Genomic DNA, 14,402 nt, shown 5'->3' with positions numbered 1-14,402 from the left:
AGCTCAACACAAAGTCAAGCTTTCTGCCGAGCGCCGATCTCACTGCTACCCTCCTAACCAGGTCGCCTACTACGCTGATGTGGGCTCGGGAAGGTGCCGGTGGCTTCTGTGATCGTCCCCTCCCCCAAAAAGACCCGATAACGCCCAGGCAAGCAATGGCGGGGTAACCTAATTGGGAAAGGTGCATTCCCAAATTGGTAAGGCAAGTGACGCACGGCCCCTACCAACGTGCCCTGCTGGGCATCCCAATTTCTTTGCACAACCACCATGGAATTTACAGAAAATCGTGTCGCAACACGTCAGAGGGCCGACAATGCTACGCGTGACACAGCCGCGGTGTGGACACGGCCGCTCGGATACTCACAGAGGCCCTCTATTACGTCTACCATAACACGCAGCTCCTCCTGCAGAGTGCCGTATTTTCCCAAGTATGGCTTCACCGCTTGCGAACGCCAGCTTCCTCACGACAACCCCCTGGCATCTCCTCTTACGGGACGATGTCTGAACACCTTCAGATCACCTCCAGGCTTGAATGAAAACACTTGTGTTTAGGGAGCCGGTGGGCTGTTAATTCGTAAATTAAACGCCGCACTTATCTTACTACCTGTCGTCGGCTTCGGCGAGAAAGCTAAAACAGGTTAACCCACCCAACAGCTAGGGATAGCCCGAAGGCTTTCATGCGACCGCTGCTCATTATTTAGAAGTGTAGAAGAGAGCAATGGTACATCTCAGCGTCGACACTCCGTCTTACCTGAGGCATAAATGTTGTGCCACCAAGATACGTACAACGCGAGACGGCCGGAGAAAGCCCTTTGAAACCTGTCAATCATGCTCGAGGCACTCACTTCCGTCCTTCGTTTCTCTCCCCTAGCGTATATCTCGACGACAGCCGTCTTTTTTGCGCCACGGAGCCCGATATGTCCCCAAGACAAGAAGAGCTGCTGTTTCGCTGAGACATCTTTGACGCCCCCGGGTTTTCACTTGGTGGCCAAAACCCAACGGCATGTTGCAGTGATCGGCCACGACAACTAATTTCTCTGCCGCCGCTGTCGGCCTATTGTGGCCTCGATGCACCCGGTGTTGATCTACCTTGACGACCACCTTGAAGCAACCTGTCTGTTGAAGTCATACAAGCTAGGACTGGAAACATTCTAGCCAAGTTGCGGGGCCACCCGCCGTACCGCCCGCTGGGTTGTTGATTTGATCGCCTTGAACCACCTGCCATAGCTCTCGTTACGAGTTACCACCCACAAAGTCGAGGACCGTCTAGCCGGATCACGGCCCCCACAGATGCAGATGGCTCGGTAACTAGCGGAGCTGGAGGTTCCTCGGGTTGGGCAGCACCCGAAAAACGAGAACGATGATATCTGCTAACAAAACTTGTAAAAAGCCAGCAGAACTAAAGAAGAATGCTGCCCCTTTGAAGCTCTGGTGGAGCTCGACCCCTCGTCAATGCTGCCCATTCCGGCGATTGACTTCGGTCGTAAAGATGCAGCCAAATACCCTATTGGACGGGGATGTGACACAACGTTCTTCGGGATGCAGCCGGATGTGAGCTCGGTCATAAGCCATCACCGAAGCCGTCCTCTGCTCGCTAGAATCGTTCGACTGAGCAAGCGTCCCGCACAGGTTGCTTTGCCGGAAAGGCTGCCTCTGGGCGGACATGTAATGCATCTTATACGGCTCGCGGCCACTGGCGGTTGCTGACCTCGCATTTTGTGTCGCGGGAGGTTGCGTTGGGGAGCATCCCGGACATTCAAGGTGCCGGCGTCCTTCCGGATCCCCAACGCAAGTACCCGACGGGTCGATCCTTGAGCATCTTGCCACAGCTACGTTTGACTGTCTCCAATGGATCTCGTCGTTTCTCAAAGGCAACGTTGATTGGAGACCATCGGCCACGACAGTCCGCGGCCGCAGTTCAGCGCCATGCTTTCGAGGCTGGGCCCTGGCCGCGGCCTGCTGAGCCTGCGTGGCGATGGTTCTCGGCGAGATCCCGCTGTGCCGTGTTGCCGCAGCTCTCGGACCCCCACTCATATCCAAACTGGGGTTGAGCACGAAGTAAACAATGCCAGTCCATGCCCCCAGGCTGCGTTCCGGGCTGCGTGAAGGGCTTCTCGCCCCTCCTGCCTGTTTGGTATTTTCCATCGAGACTGGGCCATGCAATTTACTTGCAAGGAATTTTCCAGGAGTCTCGACAACAAATGCGGATGAGGTAAGTAGGTGGCCCAGATTGCGGTTCGGGTACTCGGGTGTTGGATAGTGATACGGAAGAACGAACGACCCAGGTGGTCTCTTTCGGTGTCGAGTTCTGGCCGAAGCTATTCTATTCCGCTAGTTAGGAACCATCTCCCCCTTCATTTTATTTTACTTACGCGAGCAGTCTCTAACTCAACTTTGGTGCCGTGGGCTTCGGTTCCCATCGGTGCCGATTTCTGGTCATGAAAGCCCGCCAGCGCCCGGCTAAACGGGGGGTAATGTTGTTCGGACTCACTACCCCTCCACTCGCCCGCTCGAGTCCAGATATCCCTCAGGCCTCAAGTTGCTCGGCCGGAGTTGGCTGTTGGTTTCCGCTGCACCTCGTTCTCTGGGGCGGTTCGGTACCGAAGTGCGGCGCCCTAGCGTATCAAAATCCGCTCAGGGGTACAATATTAGTTAGACAATCACTCATTTGAACGAGCCAACATTCATCAACTTCCGGCTAAGTTTGGGGGCGTGTCAAGACTAATAGGACTCGAAAAAACAAGCCCCACGGTCCCGCACATAGCTACACTCTAACCGACATTCCCACGAGCTCAAAGTTGCCCCTTCAAAGTTGTGATAATCTCTGAGAGAAACTCAAGCAGGGTCTGGTCCGGCCGGTGATGACATGGGGGATGTCCAGTTCTTCCTCCCATCAGGTGACAACGATCAAACTCCGGTTCATATTCTCATGAGCCATGAAAAACTCCGACCGTTGAGTTTCTGCAGGCGCCTCGGTTACACAGATTCAGGGGCACTGTGACTTGGTCCGTACGGGAGTCTCGAGACATGGTTGCATACCCTGTCGGGTCATATCGTGGCTTCCTAAATCTTTTAGCTGTTGGGAACAAGGAAAGGGCTTAGATGAAGTCTGTAGAGAAAATGGATTGTAGCATCGCTTCGACATGGTCTAAAATGCTCCAGATGTTACGTAGCAATTACGCGCCAACGCCGTTGGCCGCACATACTTTAACTGCTAGTCTACTTTATTCAACAAGACACGACTCATGTGTAAACCAACGACTTATCAACAAACTTCAAGTTGAGCACCAAACCTCTGCACCTCCCTGCGGTTGGATCCGGATTCCCGGACAAAACATCACCGATACACGCCAGGTCGTCGGCACCGAATCACCCTTCGAAACCGAAGACCGAACCAGGGTCCCGAGCTTGTTTCTCCCTTGTTGGGGGATTGCGAAAGGGACATGGAATCAGTACGCCGAGTGCGCCTCTCGCCAGGTAGAGTGAGCGTACGTCATCTCACTTGGCCATGTTTCTCGTGTGTCTATGTCCGACCTTCTACCCCATCGGATATCATCCCTACGCAAGCACAAATACAACCGATGTCCTTTCCAACGCCTACCCGAAACTAGGCGCGAGCCCCTTTCTTTCGCGACATACAAAGGGCTTGTAACGTTGAATGCGTGTTACCGCAACCGCTTGGTTACCTCGCATGCCATCGGCGCCGGGTGCGATATAATGAGTTTTGGCCCCTTACCCGTAGCCGCATGCCGGCGTCCGTCAGTTATCGAGATCACCTACAATGGTTGAGATCCCCCCTTTCATGTACAGGAGAGTGACAGGGATGAAGGTTGTTGTCTGAGGTTCTACCCCGGGATGGTAGAGGGGTCTCGGGTGGGATGGAGATGGCTTTTGCCATCGGTATAAAAGTGGGCGGAGGAAGGATGTCGGACCCAACTCCGTCCACGACTCTCTGCCTCCCTTACCTTTCTTCGCCTACGTTGCTTGCTCGACGGCACTCGTTTCTTTTGCACCCCAACACTAAGCGTCCAGACAACGGGATAACGTGCGGGTACCCCATACCTCCTTTCGCATGGTGTGGCCGGACACCTCCGCCAGCGCCAACTTCCACATTATATTGCCTCCCACTTCGAGGCAAGGCAATGACCGATGAACTCGACATACAATGTCACCCGAGGGCGAAGCGTGGGGCAACTGGTGTCAACCAGGGCCTACAACCGAGCTGACGTGGGGATAGTGATGGGATAGGGGGGATTTGGAAAGACTGAGGAGGATGGAGGGACATCAACCACCGCCCACACAATGCTGACCCCTGGCTAGGTGTTAGGCAAGAGGAGTAGGATGGTACTTGGGGAATCGATATCCAGTACAGGAGGATCATGGTTGTTGTGGCCAAAAAAAAGAGGAAGATAGAGTAATGTTGGTCCGGACGGCATGTATTGACGGGCACTTTTGGGCCCGCTTCTCCTCCTCTTCTTTTACAAGCGGCGGCGGACACCGACCTCCCGAGTCTCGATAACACCATCCGATGCCGAACATCCAAAGTCCCGTTAATGTTGACCTGGCCCGGTCAGAGGCTCAATTTTATTGGGAAACGCTACTGGAATCGAAACCATATGACATCACGGCTACTTCAAAGATGAGAGTAAGTCACTCGGCCCCGAGATGTGTTGCGTTCAGGGGTGCAGGGGTGACAACACTGGTACATGATGACACCACAAGTCATCTCCATTACTTTTCAGATAGGCATTACCACAGCACGTGTCATCTCTCCTCGACCAACATTTCGAAGAGACGAATCGGGGGGCGTTCGGCAGCATGGGGTTAGGGGGCACGGGGGTCAGGGGAAGGGGGTGGTGGTCTGGGGGTTAGGGTTATAGATCTGGAGCAGAGAGCAAGACCAGCAGGGGTTCCTCGGAAGCACAGGCCATGTTATGCTCGAGTCTGCTTCACAAACTAGGTGCGTCTGACCTGTACAAGGCAGCTGACGAATCTCGACTCTTCAACCTTCAGTTTTCCATCTCCTTTTCGTTATCAACCCCGATGCGATAGATTGCGGCTTGCCAAGTCCCGAGAACCGGATTCTCTATTTTCTCTCAACCTAATATCAACTCTCAAACAAGATGAAACCCATCATCGCCATTCCAGCGACGTTGATGCTCGTGTACCGAGCCTATTCCAAAAAGTCACTAACGCCTGGCGGACTCTTGGCCGCGACCTTGACGGCTATCGCGCACGCAGTCCATCCGTGGAACTTGCCATTCGCTCTCCTAGTTGTTTTCTTCCTGGCCGGTACACGGGCAACTCATGTAAGTCTCTTTCCAGTTTCTCGTTTACGCGCCGTTCCATTGCTGATTTCGCGACAGGTCAAGGAAAACATCAAAGCCAATCTCACCTTGAAGTCCAGCGGTGGATCCGGCGCCGAGGGTCCTCGCAATCACGTGCAGGTGCTCGCCAATTCGCTCACCGCATCTCTCTTCTCGCTGCTACACGCCTACCAGCTGCGGTCGCGCGAGCAGGCCCTTCTCACCTCGGGCGGCAACGATGCCGGCAGCCTCTGCTTCGCCTGGGGCGGAGACCTCCTCGTGATCGGCATCATCGCGAACTACGCCTGTGTCGCGGCCGACACGCTCAGCTCCGAGCTGGGCATCCTGGCCACCGGCCAACCGCGACTAATCACCAGCTTCACTCTCCGGAAGGTCCCCCGGGGAACCAACGGCGGCGTCACTCTTACGGGGCTTGCTGCTGGGTTGCTTGGCAGTGTCATCGTTGTCACGGCCGCGATGCTGTTCTTGCCTTTCTGCAACGACGAGACCTCAGGCAAGCTGGGCGGCGGGTCGCCTTGGGCGATCGAGGAGCGGCGGACGCTGATTCTGGGGCTTACCCTCTGGGGGCTCCTTGGCAGCGTCGTGGACAGCATCCTCGGCGGGCTGTTCCAGACCAGCGTGAAGGATGTCCGCAGCGGCAAGATCGTGGAAGGCGAGGGTGGTGTGCGGGCGCTCGTGTCGAGCGACGCTGGCTCCCACCATTCAGACCACGAACACGACGTGGCCGTTGGTGCTAAGGCCGCTTTGCTGCATGGCGAGGGAAAATCTGCGGTGGAGAAAACGGTCCCGGCGTCGGGAGCCGATGCGCACGAGTCCCGCAACAAGAACCGCAGGCCTAGCTTTGGCGACGGGAAGCCGTCGAGGGTGGTCGAGAATGGATGGGACTTGTTGGACAACAACGATGTCAACTTCTTGATGGCCTTTGGTATGAGCGTCGGTGCCATGGCCGTAGCTTCGTGGTACTGGCAAGTCCCGCTCTCATCGGTTTTCCCGTCAGCGTAATGCTGCCTGGTTCTCGAGCTTGGGCTGGACGTTGGTATTCCGACATCTTGAAGAGAAGCGCTACTTAGCAGATACGCGTACCTATTGGCGTACCCGGAATTATATCTAAAATCTTAATCTTGCTCTGCGATCAGACAACATGCATGTATGTTTGTGTACATGCATTGGTGACTGTTCTCCCCTTGTACCTGGAATATAATGGATGGGTTTTATAGGCTCTGTTTTACAGGGTGTGCCCCGGATATCATCGCAAATCGTAAAGTGCTGATCCCTGGATATTCACCACGGTGGGTACTGTATGTATTATGGTGTTTTTTGACGATTTTCCTCGGGCAGGCCTGAAACATTGAGACGACCCTGAGGCGAGGGTTGAGCGGGGCCCCACAGAGATGCAGTACCAAGTAAATACAGCGGGGCAGGAGAGCGGGGGTGCCAGGGGGCACCCCAGGCCACGGCAGCCCCTCTGGAGGCTCTTCTCACCCACTCAGCGGCGGCCAGAGTGAGATTCCTCTCGCGGTGCCTTTGAACCGAGTGGACACCTGCTTTCCTGGTTAACCTCGACAACCCGCCCTGGCTCTCGAGCGACTCCACACCCACAACCCGAGGTGGCATTTTAGACCAAGAGCTAGCTTGCGATTCCCGGCAGCCATGGCCCAAGCCTACGACGACGAGGAGTTGTCCATCTCGTTGTCCCCATCCCAGATCCGGCGCAATAGGCGACCAGGCGAGGGGCACCAGGAGAACCCCATTCCTCAACAGCAACACCATCGCCAGCATCACCACCACGACCAGGGGACCCCGCGCTCCACCATTGACGCCGCCATCATGTCCTCGACATCCGCCCCACCGCGCGACAAGTCGCGCACCGAGCAGCGCATTGGCGCCTACAACATTGTGAAGACCCTGGGCGAGGGTAGCTTCGGCAAGGTCAAGCTCGCGGTACACCGCGGCACCGGCCAGCAGGTCGCTCTCAAGATCATCTCGCGCAAGAACCTCATTAGCCGGGACATGCAGGGCCGCGTCGAGCGCGAGATTGAATATCTTCAATTGCTCCGTCACCCACACATCATCAAGCTGTGAGTTTTTTCTCGTGTCATTCCCCCCCGCCCCCCCTCGCCTCATCTGTATCTACGCAATTCTTCGGCTGACCTTGCTGTTTGTTGCGATTCTCCCTAGGTTCACCGTTATCAAGACTCCGACCGAGATTATCATGGTGCTCGAGTATGCCGGCGGCGAACTGTTTGACTACATTGTCGCGCATGGCAAGATGCAGGAGGACGAGGCCCGCCGCTTCTTCCAGCAGATGCTATGCGCCGTCGAGTACTGCCATCGTCACAAAATTGTCCACCGCGACCTCAAGCCCGAGAACCTCTTGCTCGACGACAACCTCAATGTCAAGATTGCCGACTTTGGCCTGAGCAACATCATGACGGACGGTAACTTCCTCAAGACCAGCTGCGGGTCGCCCAACTACGCCGCACCCGAGGTCATCGGTGGCAAGCTGTATGCCGGGCCTGAGGTGGATGTCTGGAGCTGCGGCGTCATCCTCTACGTCCTACTCGTCGGCCGTCTTCCCTTCGACCACGAGCACATCCCCACCCTATTTGCCAAAATCGCCCGGGGCAGTTATATGGTACCAACCTGGATGAGCCCCGGCGCAGCGAGCCTCATTAAGAAGATGCTTGTTGTGAACCCTGTCCAGCGTGCCACCATCGAGGACATCCGCCAGGACCCGTGGTTCCTCAAAGACCTGCCTGCATATCTCCATCCTCCCGTAGAAGAGTTCCTCAACACGGGCGTCGATCCAAACAAAGCCATCAAGATAAGCGATATTGCGCCCAACGCGCCGCCACAAGAACAGGAGAAACTGCACAACGAAGTCACCGATAAAATCAGCAAGACCATGGGCTACGGAAAGCGGGACGTCGAAGAGGCACTCGAGGCCGAGGAGCCGTCTGCCATCAAAGATGCCTACATGATCGTGCGGGAGAACAAGATGATGCAGAGCAACCAACTCGCCCTAGGCGTCGAAGATGCGACCCCGAGTCCGTTGCTAGATCCAACCCTGTCATCGGCCCGGTCCATCACTTCCACGAGCACGGGGACGTCGGCCAGGCCTCCGTACGTGAGCAAAGTGGGCATTCTTCCGAGCAGCTTGACGGTGTACCATAAAGTGTTTATGGAGCGCGAGAGAGCGCGTGCCGAGGGTATCGATGTCACAGACACCCCGTTCGCCGCGCCAGACCCCGGCTCTCACCCGCGGAGCCAGGCTGAGCAGGAAGAGACACTTCGCCGGCTGAAGCCCCACGCTCGTAGTTTTGTTCCCTTGGATGACACGAGCCGCCCGCAGGGGCTTACGCCCGTTAACCCACCGAAAAAGAACAAGCCGGTCAGGTGGCAGTTTGGCATTCGATCTCGGAATGCTCCCTGGGAGGCGCTGTTGTGCATATACAAGGCGCTGAACAAGCTCGGTGCTACGTGGATGGTGGATGAGGACTACGATGCGGCCCACCAAGACGACGATTACAACAGCGGCCGGCACTCACGCAAGCAAAGCTCGGCATCTGGCGTCGACCCAAGAGAGCTGTACAAGCTTCCGGCCGATCCGTGGCACATCAAGATTCGCTGGGCAACGGACAGTATGTTTCATTCCGCATCATGTTTTATCATTGTCTTTCTCTACGACTTATACTGACCGATCTCCCAGAACTGCAAAAGCGCTCGGTTGCCTCGGGGCTCAGCGAGATTGGTGCGAACTCCCAGGTCACCCGCGAGGGACAGGACGTGCACGTCGTCGCCATGCGCATGGAGATTCAGATCTACGAAATGGAGCCCGGCGTCTTTCTCGTCGACTTCAAGATTGACGGATACGAGACGCCCGAGGGCAAGCTCCTCGAGGACAAGGAAGTCGCGAGTCCCTTTCCGTTCCTTGACATGGCCGCTAGGCTTATTATGCAGTTGGCCGATGCGGATTAGGAGAACGATCCACCGGGGCATGATTTGCATTCCTTGAATGGTTCAGCGAGCTAGTGAAGACGCCACGGTAATTTTTGGGCCCGCGTGGCGTTCTCGGTCGCCGTCGTCTTCGTTGCCGATCCTCGCTTTCCCGCTATGCGTTGATTTGTTACGCCATGGACGAGGGGGGCCGAGCCCGAGGCAGGCTACGTGGCAGTGGAGGGGCGGAAGGGGGTCGTGTCCCTTCGCTGTGGTGCTCGCGGCAACGGATGGTCGATGTCGGGAGTTTTTACTCTACCGCACATGGGCGGGAAAGAGGGCGTTGGTATCATGGTAACCCGGCGGCACCTGGTCTGGGGCGGGGCCTCCGGCCATGAGCAGTGCCGCCTGGCTACGCTGACACCAGCGGCCTTCCTGGATGGCATTCAGTCACCGCTCTATCGTGCCAAGTTGATGCCGAGCAGGGCCGCCTCCCTCATATCCCCCGGAAAGACGGCTAGAAGGGCTGTACTTGCCTACGAGGCCTCCTCTATTGATGACTTCCCAAGCCTTCTTTGCCCGGGGATCTCAACGCTCATGCCCCGGTCCTCCCTTGGCTTCCTGCGGGCTTGGAAATCGGGCTTGAGTGGCATCGCATAGTTCGTGCTTCGACTTTGTAACTCGAATTTTTTAGAGGGAGATATCAGCACAGGCTTTTGCTAGGGCGTCTTGTACATACAGATGGCTTGACATCGAAGATACCACCACCATTTCTCAGAATTAGGAGCACAAGAGACTGACTTGTCGTAAATTAAATTGCTCAATAGTAACAAAATAGAGGCAACCTAACCGAACTCCATGACACACACATGCTGGACCTCAGACCTGCAGCGCCGCCTCCTCCCTCGCGGCGTGCGATCCCTTCTTCCAATTCTGCGTCGGATCCGCCTTCTGGCCGAGCGCCTTCTCCTCGCCGACCTTGCCCCAGCCGCCGCCACCCGGTGTGTGCACGATGATGCGGTCGCCCGCCTGCATGGGCGCGCTGTTCTTGGCCCCGAGGTTGATGAATCGCTCTTCATACTCGGCGTCGGCGTCTGCGTCTGCATCGGCATCCACATCTTCACTGCGACCTCTTCCGCCCTCCAGCTTCAGCTTCCGCAGACTGCTCTCCCAGCTGGCCTTCTTGACCCTGCGCACCCACAGGTTCAGGCCGCACTGGGCGGGCTCGCCACCAGCCATGCCGTAGGGCCGGTAGACGCGGCGCTCGCTGAGGATGGAGACCTGCAGGGGGATGCGGAACTCGATGTCGCGGACGACGCCGTGCCCCCCGCGGTGCTGGCCGCGCCCCGCCGAGCCCTGGCGGATGGAGAACTCGCGCAGCAGGACCGGGTAGCGGCGCTCAAAGATCTCGGCGTCGGTGATGCGCGTGTTGGTCATGTGCACGTGCACGCCGTCGGTGCCCTCCCAAGTTGGCCCCGCGCCGCTGCCGCCCGCGATGGTCTCGTAGTAGCCGAAGCCGCGGACCTCGTCCTGGCCCGTGACGTTGCCGCCGAAGCCGAACGTCAGGTTGTTGCAGCACCCCTGGCTGGCCGCGCAGGCCTCGAATGCCTTGAGAATGACGTCGGTCACGCGCTGCGACGTGAGCACGTTGCCGCCGACCACGGCCGCGTTGTCCGAGGGTGATAGGAGTGACTTGGGCGGGATCTTCACCGTTATCGGCTTCAGGCAGCCCTGGTTGAGCGGTATGTCCTCCGAGATCATGCACCGCAGCGCGTAGATGATGGCCGAGTATGAGATGGCCTCGGGCGCGTTGATGTTGGCGTACACTTCGGGCCCCGTGCCCGCAAAGTCGAAGACGGCCTCGCCCTTGTCCGCGTCGATGGTGATGTGGAGCCGGATCGGGCTGCCGTCGTCCATGAAGTCCTCTGAGGAGAGATCCTTGCCCTGGAAGCGTTTGTGGACGGTCCGCAGGAGGTTGCGCACCTGCTGTTCGGCGTTGTTCTGGATGGCCACCATGTAGAACTGGACTGTCTGCTCGCCGTACTCGGCGATGAGGCCCTCGATGAGGGAGATACCTTTTTGGTTAGCTGACACTTGGGCGCGAAGATCGTTGATGTTGTCTGCGAGGCAACGTGTACCACTGCAGCCCGGCTGTTTGGCAGGCTCCTTGTAGAAGAGCTCGATGACGCGCTCCTCGTTAAACTTGCCTTCGCTGACCAACTTCTCGCTCTTGATAGATGCCCCTTCCTGATGGAGTTCTCGGGAATGGGGCGGCATGCTACCGGCGGTGATGCCTCCAATGTCCGCATGATGTGCCCGTGACGCAGCGTAGAATAGAATCTTATCCCCGGCTTCGTTAAAGGCCGGCATAACGAGGGTGACATCAGGAAGGTGGGTGCCGCCGTAAGATGGATGGTTCGACATGATGACGTCTCCCTTGCTGAGCTTGCCCTTCCAAATCTCGGCCTGGCGCCGGACACAGGTTGACATGGAACCCAGGTGGACAGGCAAGTGAGGAGCGTTTGCAACCAGACCGCCATGTTCGTCAAAGATGGCACAGGAGAAGTCAAGCCGCTCCTTCACGTTGGTGCTGACACTAGTCTTCTGCAAAGCCCTCCCCATCTGCTCGGCAATGGCCATGAACCGGTGGCCGAAGATGCTGAGCATGATGGGGTCCACCTCACGTTCTTCTGCCGCCTTTGAGGCCTTGTCTTTTTCGGTCTCGGGAATGTCAATCACGACATGTGTCTCGAGAATAAGGGCTGTCGCATTGGGGGTGACCACGATGGTCTGGGTGCCGTCCGCCAGCATAGCAGGCCCCTTGACGACCTCACTCACGGAGAGATCGCCGAGTTTGTAAATCGGCGAGTTCGCACGACCGCCCTCGAAGTACACCATGGCCTCGGAGTGCTTCTTCTCAGTCGACGCCTCCTTCCGGGTGACCGCATTGAGTTGCTCATCAACAGTCTTCTCGTCGTACCGAAAACTCTTGCCAATGCCACGGACTCGGACGTCATCAACGATGATATCCCTCTCATCTAGGGTAAAGCCAAACTCGTAACGATGGTGGTCGACAAAGGCGGTACCAAAGTCCCACTCACGCTCAGCATCAGGCTTGATGATCATCAGGGCGGACTCGGTGCCACGGTACCTCATATTGAGATACTCCTCAAAAACAATCTCTCCGTCCTCGAAGCCCTGATCCCTCAAAGCCTCACGGGACTTGTCTTTGAGGCCCTCCATCTTCTGTTTGAGTTGGTCCACTACCTCCCCCTGGCCAGTCCAGACAGCAGAGTCCGGCTCTTGCCTCTCATCGACGACATCGGCCAATGCCATGCCGTATGCAGAAAGAACCGAAGAGTAGCGGTGGATCAGGATCTGCTTAATTCCAAGCGACTCCGCAATGGCAACAGCATGCTGACCACCCGCACCACCAAAAGTGGCCAGACGGTGTTTCGATGTGTCGTGACCCTTGGCTTCCGTGATACTCCGGATGGGCCGCGTCATGGCCTCGTTGGCGACAGTCAGAAACCCATAAGCAACCTCATCAACGTCCATCTCCTTGCCGGTCTCTCGGTGGATTTGGTCGGCCAATTCCTGCAGCACCTTTCTGCTAGCTTCTGGGTCCAGCCCCTCGTTTTCGTTCTTGCCAAAGATTTTGGGGAAGAATTCCGGTAGCAACCTGCCGAGGAATAGGTTGGCGTCCGTAACGGTGGCAGGACCCCCTTTCCGGTAGCATGCCGGTCCAGGATGGGCACCAGCAGATTCGGGCCCGACCACAAACAAGCCGTTTCGGAAGAAGAGCATGGAACCACCGCCGGCAGCAACGGTGTTGATGTCTAGCTGGGGCGACTGGATGGTAACCCCGGCTGTGGTGGTCTCAAATGTGTGGTCATACCGGCCCTCGCCATACCGCGAGACATCTGTGCTAGTGCCGCCCATGTCGAAGCCGATCACAGGGATCTTCGTCTTCTCATCGTACGAAGTAATGGCATACCCAACCACACCGCCCGCAGGTCCTGAGAGAATCGCCCTCAAACCCGTAAACCTATCCACATCCACCAACCCACCATCACTCTGCATAAACTCACACCGCGCGCCCTTGCTGCTTTTCCCCTGCGTGACGCTCTTCGTGCCCAGCCCACCCTCAAACCCCTGCTGAAAACCCGAGATATACCGCTTGATCGCCGGGGTCAAGTACGCGTCGGCGCACACCGACGTCGCCCTGGGGACCAGCTTGATCATGGGCATGAGCTCGTGGCTCAGCGAGATATGCTCGAAGCCAATCTCCCTCGCCACCTCCCCGACCAGCGCCTCGTGCCCGGGGAAGGTATACGCGTGCATCAGACACACGGCAATGCTGCGGATGCCGCTGTCAAACACCTTCTGCAGCTGCTCGCGCACCGCGACCCGCCCCGGCCTCCGCAGCACCCGCACCGCCTCCCCCGACAGCCCCATCACCAGCTCCGCGCCCTCCGCCTCGGCGGCCCCGACCCTGACGTCGGCCCTAGTGACGGCCCGCGCGGGATCCTCGGCGTAATCCTCGAGGGTGACGCGCTCGTCAACCTCAACGACGCTCGAGTAGAGGACCTCAGGCTTGCGGATGGCGAGGTCGAAGATCTTGGGGCGCGACTGGTTGCCGATGACCAGGCAGTCGGCGAAGCCGCGGGTGACGACGAGGGCGATGGCCTCGCCCTTGCGCTCGAGCAGGGCGTTGGTGGCGACGGTGGTGCCCATGCGGATCGAGTCGATGCGGCTGGTGTCGAGCGGCTGCCCGCGCGGGATCTCGTCGCCCCCGAGAAAGTGCGACATGATCCGCCGGATGCCCTCCAGCGGCGCGTCCTGGTAGTTGGCTGGGTCTTCTGATAGCAGCTTGATCACCACATCCTTGCCGTTGTAGTTGCCGACGCAGTCTGTGAAGGTGCCGCCGCGGTCGATGGCGATGCGGATGCCCCGCTGCTTTGGGGGTTCAGTGGCGGCTGGTGACATTGTGGGTGATGGATGATGAATAATGAGGTGGTGAGTGTGATGGTGGATGGTTGTGAGAGGTGGTGATGGCGGTGATGGCGGTGATGGTGGGATGGGGGTGCGGTGAGAGATTGGGATTAAGGGTCGGGGTCTACCCTATTCCTGATCCGA

At 57.6% G+C, this 14,402-nt stretch overlaps 5 protein-coding genes across 5 annotated transcripts; 3 read left to right on the top strand and 2 right to left on the bottom strand.

The window, feature by feature from the left end:
• Positions 1-1,337: 1,337 nt before the first annotated feature.
• On the bottom strand, positions 1,338-2,291 carry F5144DRAFT_19460 (uncharacterized protein). Its single transcript, XM_066782847.1, has one exon. It carries the CDS (start codon positions 2,143-2,145, stop codon positions 1,450-1,452), a length of 696 nt encoding a protein of 231 aa, XP_066648018.1. The 5' UTR covers positions 2,146-2,291; the 3' UTR covers positions 1,338-1,449.
• F5144DRAFT_553931 (uncharacterized protein) lies at positions 2,190-3,163 on the top strand. The gene is made up of 2 exons (XM_066787829.1): positions 2,190-2,323; positions 2,373-3,163. The coding sequence occupies exon 2, from the start codon at positions 2,439-2,441 to the stop codon at positions 2,670-2,672; it is 234 nt and encodes a 77-aa protein (XP_066648017.1). The 5' UTR covers positions 2,190-2,323; positions 2,373-2,438; the 3' UTR covers positions 2,673-3,163.
• Positions 3,164-4,857: 1,694 nt separating this feature from the next.
• F5144DRAFT_553929 (integral membrane protein DUF92-domain-containing protein) lies at positions 4,858-6,617 on the top strand. The gene is made up of 2 exons (XM_066787828.1): positions 4,858-5,309; positions 5,367-6,617. Exons 1-2 carry the CDS (start codon positions 5,124-5,126, stop codon positions 6,327-6,329), a joined length of 1,149 nt encoding a protein of 382 aa, XP_066648016.1. The 5' UTR covers positions 4,858-5,123; the 3' UTR covers positions 6,330-6,617.
• Positions 6,618-6,789: 172 nt separating this feature from the next.
• F5144DRAFT_19370 (kinase-like domain-containing protein) lies at positions 6,790-9,433 on the top strand. The gene is made up of 3 exons (XM_066782839.1): positions 6,790-7,405; positions 7,506-8,968; positions 9,037-9,433. Exons 1-3 carry the CDS (start codon positions 6,978-6,980, stop codon positions 9,303-9,305), a joined length of 2,160 nt encoding a protein of 719 aa, XP_066648015.1. The 5' UTR covers positions 6,790-6,977; the 3' UTR covers positions 9,306-9,433.
• Positions 9,434-10,032: 599 nt separating this feature from the next.
• F5144DRAFT_19359 (Hydantoinase B/oxoprolinase-domain-containing protein) lies at positions 10,033-14,375 on the bottom strand. Its single transcript, XM_066782837.1, has one exon. The coding sequence runs from the start codon at positions 14,250-14,252 to the stop codon at positions 10,143-10,145; it is 4,110 nt and encodes a 1,369-aa protein (XP_066648014.1). The 5' UTR covers positions 14,253-14,375; the 3' UTR covers positions 10,033-10,142.
• Between the last annotated feature and the right edge of the window lie 27 nt (positions 14,376-14,402).

This window comes from Chaetomium tenue (assembly GCF_020726465.1).
Source record: "Chaetomium tenue strain MPI-SDFR-AT-0079 chromosome Unknown F5144scaffold_1, whole genome shotgun sequence".
NCBI classification, from domain to species: Eukaryota; Fungi; Ascomycota; class Sordariomycetes; order Sordariales; family Chaetomiaceae; genus Chaetomium; species Chaetomium tenue.
This window is presented reverse-complemented; position numbering and strand designations above follow the sequence as displayed.